The sequence below is a fragment of the Coregonus lavaretus genome, assembly GCF_964263955.1.
Source record: "Coregonus lavaretus genome assembly, contig: HAP1_SCAFFOLD_550, whole genome shotgun sequence".
NCBI classification, from domain to species: Eukaryota; Metazoa; Chordata; class Actinopteri; order Salmoniformes; family Salmonidae; genus Coregonus; species Coregonus lavaretus.
In genome coordinates, this window is record NW_028162133.1 from 4,288 (window position 1) to 18,401 (window position 14,114).

Here is a 14,114-nt window from a genome sequence, read left to right on the forward strand (position 1 = left end):
ACCCTGTGACCTTCTGCAGTCCTACCCTGTACCCTGTGACCTACCGCAGTCCTACCCTGTACCCTGTGACCTTCTGCAGTCCTCCCCTGTACCCTGTGACCTACCGCAGTCCTACCCTGTACCCTGTGACCTTCTGCAGTCCTACCCTGTACCCTGTGACCTACCGCAGTCCTACCCTGTACCCTGTGACCTTCTGCAGTCCTACCCTGTACCCTGTGACCTTCTGCAGTCCTACCCTGTACCCTGTGACCTTCTGCAGTCCTACCCTGTACCCTGTGAGAACCCCATAGGAAAACAACACTCAGGCTCAGAGTGGATGCAATGTGTTGGTTTTGGACAGATTCTGACAGACCTCCTCCCTGCCACCTCTTCTGTCTGCGTTGTATCTCAGACAGCAGAGGGATCAGTTACATTGTTACAACACACTGTTCGTACACAATGACAGGTTGTAAGCTGCCCAATACTTTCTCCGGAGAACAGCTCAGATAATAAATGATTAGTTGTTTGCCTCAAAACAAGAGCATTTAGGGCTAATCTATCATGGGATTAGTGTACCAGAAGGACACTCCACCTGTTACGCATTCCATATTTGATATAGCGACGGAATGTTCTACCTGACTCTGGTCAAAAGTAGTGCACTACGAAGGGAACAGGGTGCTATTTGGGACGCAGCCACAATGTTAAGTCAGACCCAGTGCTAATTTCGTCAACAAAGATTCGTCAAACACCTATTTTTTTCTGTGGCAATTGACGAGACTATAACTGACTAAATAGACCCAGAAAAAAAACTATAACTAAACTAAAATGATTTTTCATTTCAGTTGACTGAAATGAGACCAGACTAACTTATCTCATAAATAGAACTGGTGTAGTTATGTCGCACATGCAGCTATTAACAATATATGAAAATGTCTGCTCTACCCAAAATTACAACCAACTGATTGCAGCATTACTGCCGAAATGGAGGAGGCAAGTGGAAAGGGGAGAAGGTGAGGAACTCGTCTGTTGGCATTAAAGACCAAAATTGGCTAAAGAAAATTGTGATAAATAAAAAAAAGTATACCAGTTTCATTTAAGGATTAAAATAAATTCACAGCTGCACAATACAGGTTGTAAAATAATTGGGAGGGGATTTTCACAGTGCCGATTCCATGGCACATGGTTTATGAACTGATAAACAAAATGACGCCGGATTCAAAACTTAAGAGTTTTCTATTTAAATTAAATTATTATACAAAATTCTTGCAACCAATAGAATGTTATATAATTTATATGGGGGGATACAACCATCTCAGCTCTGCAGATTTTGCTGCGAAGAGACAGAATCATTAGATCACTTGTTTTGGTACTGCCCATATGTAGCTTGCCACGCCTCTTGTGTAATATCTACAGTGGGGAAAAAAAGTATTTAGTCAGCCACCAATTGTGCAAGTTCTCCCACTTAAAAAGATGAGAGAGGCCTGTGATTTTCATCATAGGTACACGTCAACTATGACAGACAAATTGAGGAAAAAAAATCCAGAAAATCACATTGTAGGATTTTTAATGAATTTATTTGCAAATTATGGTGGAAAATAAGTATTTGGTCACCTACAAACAAGCAAGATTTCTGGCTCTCACAGACCTGTAACTTCTTCTTTAAGAGGCTCCTCTGTCCTCCACTCGTTACCTGTATTAATGGCACCTGTTTGAACTTGTTATCAGTATAAAAGACACCTGTCCACAACCTCAAACAGTCACACTCCAAACTCCACTATGGCCAAGACCAAAGAGCTGTCAAAGGACACCAGAAACAAAATTGTAGACCTGCACCAGGCTGGGAAGACTGAATCTGCAATAGGTAAGCAGCTTGGTTTGAAGAAATCAACTGTGGGAGCAATTATTAGGAAATGGAAAACATACAAGACCACTGATAATCTCCCTCGATCTGGGGCTCCACGCAAGATCTCACCCCGTGGGGTCAAAATGATCACAAGAACGGTGAGCAAAAATCCCAGAACCACACGGGGGGACCTAGTGAATGACCTGCAGAGAGCTGGGACCAAAATAACAAAGCCTACCATCAGTAACACACTACGCCGCCAGGGACTCAAATCCTGCAGTGCCAGACGTGTCCCCCTGCTTAAGCCAGTACATGTCCAGGCCCGTCTGAAGTTTGCTAGAGTGCATTTGGATGATCCAGAAGAGGATTGGGAGAATGTCATATGGTCAGATGAAACCAAAATAGAACTTTTTGGTAAAAACTCAACTCGTCGTGTTTGGAGGACAAAGAATGCTGAGTTGCATCCAAAGAACACCATACCTACTGTGAAGCATGGGGGTGGAAACATCATGCTTTGGGGCTGTTTTTCTGCAAAGGGACCAGGACGACTGATCCGTGTAAAGGAAAGAATGAATGGGGCCATGTATCGTGAGATTTTGAGTGAAAACCTCCTTCCATCAGCAAGGGCATTGAAGATGAAACGTGGCTGGGTCTTTCAGCATGACAATGATCCCAAACACACCGCCCGGGCAACGAAGGAGTGGCTTCGTAAGAAGCATTTCAAGGTCCTGGAGTGGCCTAGCCAGTCTCCAGATCTCAACCCCATAGAAAATCTTTGGAGGGAGTTGAAAGTCCGTGTTGCCCAGCGACAGCCCCAAAACATCACTGCTCTAGAGGAGATCTGCATGGAGGAATGGGCCAAAATACCAGTAACAGTGTGTGAACACCTTGTGAAGACTTACAGAAAACGTTTGACCTGTGTCATTGCCAACAAAGGGTATATAACAAAGTATTGAGAAACTTTTGTTATTGACCAAATACTTATTTTCCACCATAATTTGCAAATAAAGTCATTAAAAATCCTACAATTTGATTTTCTGGATTTTTTGTGAATGACCTGCAGAGAGCTGGTCATGGGTACATTAAGATAGCGATCCCCCACCCGGCTCTATGGGTAATGATCCCCCACCCGGCTCTATGGGTAATGATCCCCCACCCGGCTCTATGGGTAATGATCCCCCACCCGGCTCTATGGGTAATGATCCCCCACCCGGCTCTATGGGTAATGATCCCCCACCCGGGTCTATGGGTAATGATCCCCCACCCGGGTCTATGGGTAATGATCCCCCACCCGGCTCTATGGGTAATGATCCCCCACCCGGCTCTATGGGTAATGATCCCCCACCCGGCTCTATGGGTAATGATCCCCCACCCGGCTCTATGGGTAATGAACCGTATGTTAAACAGACCAAACAAAGAGAGGAAAAGACGTTTCAGGAATATTTGTAGCTACGATGACAACTGAAGCAGTGGAAGGTACACCATTCCACCCCGGGCAACATGCTGAAACATCCAGGTGTGGCCAACATAGCTGTGTGACATAATTAGTATTTAGAATAAACTTCCCTAGTTGTAGCTCCCTTATTAACATAACAGACTGCTCTGGTAACAGGGTGAGAATCAGTAGCCTTGGCAACTATAGGGTGTATTATTATGTCTAGAATAATGTAGGGTCACTATCTCATGGTACAGGGCAGGCTATCTCATGGTCTAGGGCAGGCTATCTCATGGTCTAGGGCAGGGTATATCCACTGAAGACACACGTATTTTGATCAGCCATGTTGATCATTCAGACATACAACAGGTTGACAATATAATGAAGTATCTATCAGCACCCAGAAAGAGTAACGAAGGAGATAGGGTGATCAACTCTGGTGCCGAGCTTCCTAGCTGCTCAGCGCCACCTGAGCATGACTGTACGGATCAAAAGGTTACTATTATCAAATCAGAGACAATTATATGTTGGAGAAAATACCCCCAAATACTCTCCTAAATGAATAGGATGGGTAGATTTTCAGTCAAATTTCTCTCCAATAATAAAGTAATATGCATGAGAAGGCTGATAAATAATTAACGCTAAACAACGTACCTTTATATTGCTGAACACTGATCTTGGTTTCTTCATATCTTTGGCATAAATCTCCATTTGCTGTGAAGAGTAAAAAGGTATCCAGAGAAGAGAGAGAGAGAGAGAGAGAGAGTCCAGTCCTGGCAAGCAAAACTCAGCAGCAGTGAATCTCTCTATGTTGAAGTCAGATGGGTAGTAGCAGTCTCGGTGTTCTGCTCCGGTGAGTCTCAATGAGCTTTTATGGCTCACAGTGATGTAATGGGGCCGACTCAGCCCACAACTCCACTCGCACAAATGTTTTCAACGTAATGATGAAAGAGCATATTTGGCACACGACCAGTTTTTACATGCGCCGCGCGGAGATTGTTTTTACTCAACAATAGGAACAAGACTTATGTCATTGTTTAGACAAACATCTAATAAATAATTATACACAAAATGTAGTCAATCTGTTTAATTGCAGCACTGCAAGTCTTCAGTTTAAACTTCTTAAATTGACCATCCAACAAAAGTTTCTGCTTTTGTTTTTCAACATTTACAGTTCGGCACTTCAAAAGTATGACAGCAGTTTATTTTATAGCCATTGATACCCATCTTGCCTGGTGCGGATCCGACACACAAGCTAGTTGAAAAGTCTGGGTTTACCTCTGACAGACAAGCATCACCACCTCCTGTTGTTTAGCCGTGAACGTGAGACACAGACGCACGCACGCAGGCAGACAGACAGGCAGACAGACAGGCAGGCAGGCAGACAGACAGGCAGACAGACAGACAGACAGGCAGGCAGGCAGACATGCAGGCAGACAGATGCACGCAGACAGGCACACCCTCCCTCGCTCCCTTCTTGACACACATCCAACAGGAGGTAATAGGTGTTCTTCTGATAAATCACACAAGCCTTACAAAAGGTGTCATTATTCCATCAAAGCCAGTTCAAGGCTTAGCAGCTGCGCACACAGTGGGAAGAACTACGAAAGTCAACCCAGGAAAGAAAAGGGCATCGATAGACTACAATAAATCAATAACACTCCAATAAATCAACACCACAACATATTTTTTTTAGTTTGTCAATGTACGCTGGGAGGTTGAAAAGTATTCATATCAAATGAGGCGTTACTTTGACCTATTGTTACTGCTGCTGTTAATATGTTAATACTGTGCACCACACCTGAAATGGGCACTAAATCTACGTATAGGGTGTCAGGTGGTTGCAGAGACCAAGTGGTGGTGATCAGGGGCGAACTGGGTCCAGAAACCGGCCCTGGCATTTCTAACACACCGGCCCATTGTCATCCGCTCCACCTCCATTATTAACCAGATAATTATCATTTTGAGAAAAAAAGAAAGAAAGGAAAAAAAGCAGGTTAGAATGGCCCACTGGGCTAAAAATGGACCAGCCAGTCTGATTTTTGGTGGTGGGTTGGGTCATCCCATCTGGTACTAGATCTGGAGTGTTGCCAGGTTTACTGACCCGAGGCAGCATGCTCTTAGGGGTAGGCTGGGTATCTGTTAAGCACTTTGGGGACAACTGCTGATGTAAAAAGGGCTTCATAAAAATACATTTGATTGATTAATTGGGAGAGAAGGTAAGAGACGTCTGCAAGGCTCTTCTACACTTTGCCAATTGATGAAGAAATCAAAACAGGAAAGCATAACATTCTGCTCGTCACCAGTTGCCCTTACAGTTAGCCACTTTACGCAAAGGCATGGAAAATACTAGTCTGTTACAGTACATAGGACATTCTGGACATTCCATTAGAAGACTCATTGAGCAACACTGATTAGGACACCGTTTAGGTACACCATGTTCTCATATATCAAGTTATTGTCTGAAACTATGGAGGTGAAAGCAATACACCTGTTTAGGAGAGGTGCTGGCTAACGGAGCAGAACACTTGGAGAAAAAGAAAAAAAGGAGAGCCGTTCACTCCAGGTGCTCAGATGCAACAATTCAACAACCAACGTTTCGACAGACAAGCTGTCCTCATCAGGGTATAATGATGACGACAGCTTGTCCGTGGAAACGTTGGTGGTTGGGTTTGTTGAATTGTTGCATCTGAGCAGCTCTCCTTTTCTTTTTCCAAGTGTCTGAAACCATCCCTAAAAGATGTTGTCCTTAAAATGGAACGATTAAACATCTGCAGTGGTTTGAGTCTGAAGGAGTCCCCCCCCCCCCCAACTAGGGTTGCAAAATAATATTAGCTTTCCCAAGATTCCCTGGTTTTCCAGGAATCGCAGTTGAAAGACTCAAGACAATCAGGATGGAATAAGCTGGACATTCAGGAACACTAACTAGGATTTCTGGAAAACACTGACATTTTGGAAAAGTTACTGCAATTTTGCGACCCTCATTCTAACCAATCAACAGCTGTTGAGTGTTGTAGCAAGAACCATTTTACAGACAACTGCAGAAGCAGAAGGAAATATATTTTTACTACAAAAAGGTTTTTTAGGAAGATGTTTTAGGAAGTGGTTTCATATTATGCAGGGATGCTTGCTTCAAAACTGCAAAATAAAAAAGTTTGACTATCAATGCAAAGGCTTAGATAGCATCTGGAAATCTAAGACGACATTGTTCTGTAAGTGTTACAACATTTGCACATAGAGCCCCTCTGAACAACCAAACCCTTTTTATGGGTCCCGTGTGTAGCTCAGTTGGTAGAGCGTGGCGCTTGCAACGCCAGGGTTGTGGGTTTCGATTCCCACGGGGGGGGCAGTATGAAAATGTATGCACTCACTAACTGTTAAGTCGCTCTGGATAAGAGCGTCTGCTAAAATGACTAAAATGTATTACACTGTGTGTCCCAAATGGCCAGCCTATTTCTTAACGAGAGCACTACTTTTGACCAGGGCCCGTAGGGGGGGGGGGTAGGATGCTATTTGGGACCTACCTCAGACATCAGGTCAGGGTCTTGCTCAGCACCTCGGAGGCTTTATCAACCTGGTTTCCTCCACAAATTAAGATTTCGGATCAGTTTCCATTATGCCATGTTGAAAAGGTGTAGCACGTTTCCCTGTAGTGGGACTTCATCCTTTGTTCCCCTGCTGTATGTACAGTCCGTACAGGGCACGCATCCCAAATGGAACAGGGTGCCATTTCAGAGCCACACCGACTAGTAAATCATACTGCGATAAGGGATCTATGGTTGAAATTTTGACACACCGAAACTAACGCTGGGCAGAACATGTTCATCTTTCTGGTGAGATTCTTGGTTATTGAAACTGTTCTATAGGTAACACTTATAGCCTGCAGGTATAATGCTTAATAACTTGTTATAGGCATGTATGAGCCTTTATAAATCCTATATGTTACGTCTCTGTGCCTCAGTAATACCTCCTCAGCCCGAGTTGTGGTTATCAATTACTGTGATTATAATTCAGATTGGTTCTTGGCTGTGCGACTGTGAAACCATTGCTATGCTACTGTACAATAAAAGCTTTGATGTTCAGGAAACTCCTAAGCACAGCGAGGATCCTGCCAATCAGGCCAGGCCCATTTCCTCCTGCACTTCAAAAACAGGCAAACGTTTAGGATAGTGTCCCAAACAGCACCCTGTGAACTACATAGTGCACTACTTTTGACCAGAGCCCTATGTCCAAAGTAGTGCACTATATAGGGAATAGGGTGCCATTTGGGACACAGCCTTTACAAACAGAACGGGTGAAAACCTACATATAAAAACCGACCACATGAATCAGAAGAAACGCATTTAATTTTTGGGGTCTGAATTCAGTTTACAGAATGAACACCCTTTAATTCAACATGCAGTGATCCTGTTGACATCCTACAGATCTTAGAAGATGAGGCCATGATGTAGCTCTGGCCCCAGGCCATTACCTGCTGCTTGCTGATGCTGAAGGCTCAGCATGAGCAAGCAGCACGTAACGCCTCGGACAAGAGCTAGCCATGACGTTGCCAAGGTTGGCACTTATTCCGTTTTTCGCAGTGATTAGTGTCCCTAGTACAAATTCATACTTTCTCAAAACAACGTGTGGTTGGGTAGCTGGGTTGTTGTTCTGACACAGAACAGTCAAACTCAAAAACACAGAATATTATCGATGACGACAACCCTGTTAGATATTCATTCCCCTCAGATATGTGATATTGAACTTGCTAGTTGTGATTGTGAATATCAAAAAGGGGATACAATGGGTAGCTTTCCAATGAGTGAACAACATAACTCATAAACCAATCATTCTCCATGAGGGTATGTAGTGTCCTGTACACGGTCTGTAGCATTCATACAGTCTGGTCAACACTACTGGCTAAACAGATACTAAAGGGATCATGGGATGTGGCGACAACGACAGCTATGCTAGCGCTCCATTGGCACGTCTCCCAAGGAAAAGGGAAACTAACGTGTGGCACAAAATGTTCAATAGGTCCTTCAGTGGAGATCTGTGGAGACTAGAGACACACCACATGTCATTGTCCAATATAAAATGTCCAGCAGAGCAGAGCTGCTTTGGCCTTGGAGACCGACCGTTCCATCCCCCAAAGAGGCCTCTCGTACCAACCTTGAGTTTACCGTACCATGACTTCAGTACACAAAAGACGCTCCATCTGCGGCCCAAATGCCCCATGTAGTGTACTAGGTGAAGAGGGTGTCCACTTTGGTGCCCTGCCACTATACATGAAGCCTCAGTCTACGGTGGACTCATCCTCTCAGATCTACAACCAGAAACGTACATCTCTTCTTCTCTAACATGGAAAAAAACAACATATTAGCATAGTCTGTCTTTACAAACGGGTCCTCAAAAGTTGGTAGGAAAATGGCGGTGACAGCTTTTAAAGCTTCTTACGTTCTTCTAAAAGAGGTGACGTCCTTGTGGGTCACATAGTGAGGGTATAGGTCTGTTCTGGAAGCTTGTGAGGTATTGCTGGGAAATATGACGACCTCTGAAAGAGAATCCATCGAACTCCGCTGTGAGAACAGCTTGAAGCTTGCACGAATTACAGAAACCTCACTCAAAACAATTCCTCATAATAATGTTCATAATAAAGTCTTCTTTCAATTTCTAAAGGCACAAGGTTTGTACATGTATTCCTCGTGGTGATTAGTGCTGTTCAGTAACTCCTGGGCCTGGTCCGTGCAGAAGCCTGGGGCTAGATTTTAGACGTATGCCCCCAACGCCGCATGAAACTCAGTCAGACACTGCACGAGCTGCTGGAACTTCGGCCTCTCCTCTGGATCCAGGGCCCAGCAACACGCCATCACTGCAAACCTAGACAGACAGACAAACAGACAGAGAGAGAGAATTAGCTGGGTCAGCAAGTGAACATGCACCTCGCACAAGCCATTTAGGCTAGCACAGTGTACGTTGACTCAAAACCCCATAAGGACTGCCAAATGGGGTCTAAAAAGCACTGCATGTACTAAAAAAAAATGTCACATTCCCAGTGTCAAGGCTATTCAGTACTTGGGTCATCAGAGAAATCAACATCACACCATCAGTCCTGCATCCCTCAAGGTCTCCTGAATTCTTCTATCTGGTGGAACAATCCAACTCAACGCCTACTCTTTCTGAAGGAAACGTGTGCCGCAGCTCCCCAAACAACAGTCCGATTAGCTTTTCCTCAACTTCCCTGCCTGTCCAACGCTGTTGGCGTCCGCTCATCCAACCGTACATCACGGAGTGTTGAAGTGATGACAGTAACACCGAAGTCCCAAACGGCACACTATTCCCTGTATAGTGCGCTACTTTTGAACATCTAGCTTTGAAGCGGACATAGGTTCTTTCACAATTTGTCTTTCCTCAATTCCTTGCGTTCTCATCTGCTTCTAAAAACGCACTGGGGAGGAAAAAGGTCAGAGGCGAGGGACCTTGGTCAAAAGTGCACTAATATAGGGAGTAGGGGTGCCATTTGGGATTCAGCCACAGAAGCCAGTTTTTGTCCCTTTGTGATTCCTGGCCAGCTCGTCCACAGCAGTCCAACGCCTCCCTGCAGCCCCCCCGACAGACGCAGGACGTGGATAAGACTCCGTCTGTAATGAATGACGCTGAGAGACAGCTGCCCCCGCCACGTAGCTGCTGGACTTATACAGCTCTAGAATAACACATGCAAACAGAGACTCCCGAACATGGGCTGTGTGTGTGTGTGTGTGTGTGTGTGTGTGTGCGTGCACGTGCCTGTGTGTGTGTGCACTAGGCTTGTTTACCGTATATACTGTATAACGGGGTATTTGGAAAGAGCCACAAGATGGTTTTTCCAATACCATCGAAACTATTTCTTAGAAGTTGTTTTTATACATTTGTAATATTTTTTAGCTATTTTTTAAAGTAAATACCCGCAGTCAACTTGTGCAGTATGTTAGGAGATAAAACAGATTGCGTTCTTCATTTCACCCGTCACGTTATTTTTACATTGTGAAGTTTACCGTAGTTCCCCAGAACGGTTGAGCCAGTCACGTGTTTGTTTGTAAATAGCACAACCGGAGAAAGCGGGAGCCGGTGAGTCCAGCTGTGTATTGACAGGGGTCGCGTTTTTATATTGAAAGACAAGTGTTATTTTCTTAATTTGAGTGATCAGGGATGTGCAACTATAGTTTTCCTTCACACAAAAAAATACATTCGTGCAACACATTCGGCAGAAAATAGCTTCATTTTCATCAGATGACAACAGAAGTGCAACGCAGCAAAAACAAATGCATGCCCATCATATTTCTAATGTTTATCATAGAAAGAACGTAGCCAGCTACATTTCCTAATGTTTTGTTTAAAGATGAGCTTGCATTTTACCGGAGAAAAATACTGGAGCAAAGTATCGACACAGTGAGAAAGCAGCCTGCTGATAGAAGGCCTTTAGTGGAGAAGAGAAACTGAAGCACAGAATTTGTTTGACGCCGAGCAAAAATTACAATAAGAAGCATTTTAGAGCTGCAGTTACAAAACAAGATATTTCAAATTCTTCAAATTCTGCGTTAACGCGACCCCTAAGCTAAAGTTGCTAGTTATCTAAGTGGCTGAATTAAATAAGGTGACGGGCATCATATTGTGTTAGCTTTCTGCTTTGTTCGAGAAGTCAAAGCCCTTTGTATGAGTTATCTGTAGGCTCTTGATTTCCTAGCGTTTCGTTCTCCGCTCAGTTCTCGGGCCGTCTGCTCCTCCCCCCTCTTCGAGCAGAGCAGGCAGGCCCGTTGCCCTAGCGACTCCAGACTCCACCCAGACACAGAGTGTACACATGCTGCCCCAGAGGCAGTACTGGTCTTCCTTCAGACAAGCATGCCTCATAAGCATGCCTCATAACTTTGTTCATTTGCTTATAAATGTCCAAACTCACCAAAAATGACATTCGGTAGCTCCTACCTATATATGTATAACTTTATGAGCTGGATTGCATGTTTTTGCACTCGTTAGCATATTTAGCTAGCAGCCTCCATGGAAATGCTCTATTACTTGTGCTAATTCTGTTAGCATTCTGCTAATAGACGCCAAATGGACTTTTTGTGTTTCTTTGGCGCCCCCTTGTGTACTGAGCCGGTAATACCGTAAATCCCAGGATGAGAGTAGGACAGTATGACGTCTGGCTACCGCCCAACCCTAGTATGTAAGGCATCCGGCTGAAGCTGAACTCTCACCCATTTGGCTCTCTCCCCTCTGGAGGGTCCTATAGTCAACTGTCTCCCCTCTGGAGGTTCCTATAGTCAACTGTCTCCCCTCTGGAGGTTCCTATAGTCAACTGTCTCCCCTCTGGAGGGTCCTATATTCAACTGTCTCCCGTCTGGAGGGTCCTACAGTCAACTGTCTCCCCTCTGGAGGGTCCTATAGTCAACTGTCTCCCCTCTGGAGGGTCCTATATTCAACTGTCTCCCCTCTGGAGGGTCCTACAGTCAACTGTCTCCCCTCTGGAGGGTCCTATAGTCAACTGTCTCCCCTCTGGAGAGTCCTATATTCAACTGTCTCCCCTCTGGAGAGTCCTACATTCAACTGTCTCCCCTCTGGAGAGTCCTACATTCAACTGTCTCCCCTCTGGAGGGTCCTATAGTCAACTGTCTCCCCTCTGGAGGGTCCTATATTCAACTGTCTCCCCTCTGGAGGGTCCTACAGTCAACCGTCTCCCCTCTGGAGGGTCCTATAGTCAACTGTCTCCCCTCTGGAGGGTCCTATAGTCAACTGTCTCCCCTCTGGAGAGTCCTATATTCAACTGTCTCCCCTCTGGAGAGTCCTACATTCAACTGTCTCCCCTCTGGAGGGTCCTATATTCAACTGTCTCCCCTCTGGAGGGTCCTATATTCAACTGTCTCCCCTCTGGAGGGTCCTACAGTCAACTGTCTCCCCTCTGGAGGGTCCTATAGTCAACTGTCCATGCAGGACAGTCCTATAGTCAACTTTCCATGCAGGACAGTACATGTGCTTATGTTGATAAGAGAGAGGAGAACATCCCATAAGAAGCCATATCATTATTCTGAAGGGATACACTACAGTTAACGAACAGCTGGAGATTCAAACTGCGAGACAATTCTCATGAGATACAGTATACAGGAAATACTTAAGACCAATAAAACTATAGAATTGTCAATTACAATAAGTGTTGATCAAACTTAATCAATTAAAACACATAAAAACGGTCTAAAAGCCCTGTATGTCTGTGTTTCAGTTCATCGGGACAGTTGATTGGCTGTGCTATTGTACTTACAGTTCATCGGGACAGTTGATTGGCTGTGCTATTCTGTATCCGTCCTTCAGATAGGCTGCCATCTCGAAGGGGTCGATGTCCACGTAAGGGGTCTGTCCCAAGGTCATCAACTCCCACAGGGTCACACCAAACGCCCACTAAGGAACAGGGACACAGGTTAAGAGGTCAGGGGTTAGACTACAAGGTCATCAACTCCCACAGGGTCACACCAAACGCCCACTAAGGAACAGGGACACAGGTTAAGAGGTCAGGGGTTAGACTACAAGGTCATCAACTCCCACAGGGTCACACCAAACGCCCACTAAGGAACAGGGACACAGGTTAAGAGGTCAGGGGTTAGACTACAAGGTCATCAACTCCCACAGGGTCACACCAAACGCCCACTAAGGAACAGGGACACAGGTTAAGAGGTCAGGGGTTAGACTACAAGGTCATCAGCTCCCACAGGGTCACACCAAACGCCCACTGAGGAACAGGGACACAGGTTAGCGGTCAGGTGTTTAGAGGTCAGATCACAAGGCAGAACGGACCAAAGGAATAAAGATTCAATTAATTCTATTTATATGGGACAGACATCCATTGATATGACCAACAAGACAGGGTGACAGACATACACTAAATAATATCTAGGACGAACAAAGGAAAGTGTGTGTACAAATCTCTCTTGGACCTTCTGGTTGTCTCTGCGGAACATTAGCTATATGCAGGCTAAACAATACAACATAGGACAGAGATACTTCACATGCATGGATTTAAAATCAGGGAAACTTTTCAACAATGTTCTATATTCTGTTGCAGAAATGTGTTAAAATTAGGGATAAGGTCTCTCAGTGTGAGATTAGTGTCAGGGAAAGTTATGTTCTGTACAGGCTGAACAGCGCCAATGGCTGAACAAAGCATTCCACTGACACAATGCAAGGAAATTTAGCTGAAAATGTACACCCAACATAGAAAACATTGTTCCTAAATGTTTTGATAAGGGCTTGAAAGCGAACCCCGTCTCTCTGAACCATGCAGTGTTTGAGAACAGCCAGTTATCAGAACCATTGTAGGTAGTGGCTGCAACTCCCAACATACTGAATCCATCCGACTTTAGCTTTTAACCAATTTCCTATTTCCAAAGAACAGAACATGATAAGATTATTCCAGTAGAGTATAACTATAAACATCAATAATATAAACATCAATAATATAAAAATTATTAAGGTTTTGAAACCAAGTCACCACTTCATTCATCAGTCATCTTCAGAAAATTGGCCAGTGTTCTACAAAGACAATATAACAAACGGTAGCTGAACATGAACCAGAAGGTATTCAGACTTGAGATCCACAATGGTAGTTGAACATGAACCAGAAGGTATTCAGACTTGAGATCCACAATGGTAGTTGAACATGAACCAGAAGGTATTCAGACTTGAGATCCACAATGGTAGCTGAACATGAACCAGAAGGTATTCAGACTTGAGATCCACAACGGTAGCTGAACATGAACCAGAAGGTATTCAGACTTGAGATCCACAACGGTAGCTGAACATGAACCAGAAGGTATTCAGACTTGAGATCCACAACGGTAGCTGAACATGAAC

At 44.5% G+C, this 14,114-nt stretch overlaps 1 protein-coding gene across 3 annotated transcripts in view; it reads right to left on the minus strand.

The window, feature by feature from the left end:
• Window positions 1-7,585: 7,585 nt before the first annotated feature.
• Window positions 7,586-14,114, minus strand: part of LOC311116507 (tyrosine-protein kinase RYK-like) — a 97,235-nt gene continuing 90,706 nt past the window's right edge. For all 3 annotated transcript variants that reach the window (XM_084191596.1, XM_084191595.1, XM_084191594.1), the window contains 2 exons: window positions 12,529-12,665; window positions 7,586-9,116 (listed from right to left, as the gene is read on the minus strand). In XM_084191596.1, coding sequence (XP_084047722.1) covers window positions 9,005-9,116; window positions 12,529-12,665 — 249 coding nt within the window. In that variant the 3' untranslated portion in view covers window positions 7,586-9,004. The remainder of the gene's footprint in view (window positions 9,117-12,528; window positions 12,666-14,114) is intronic.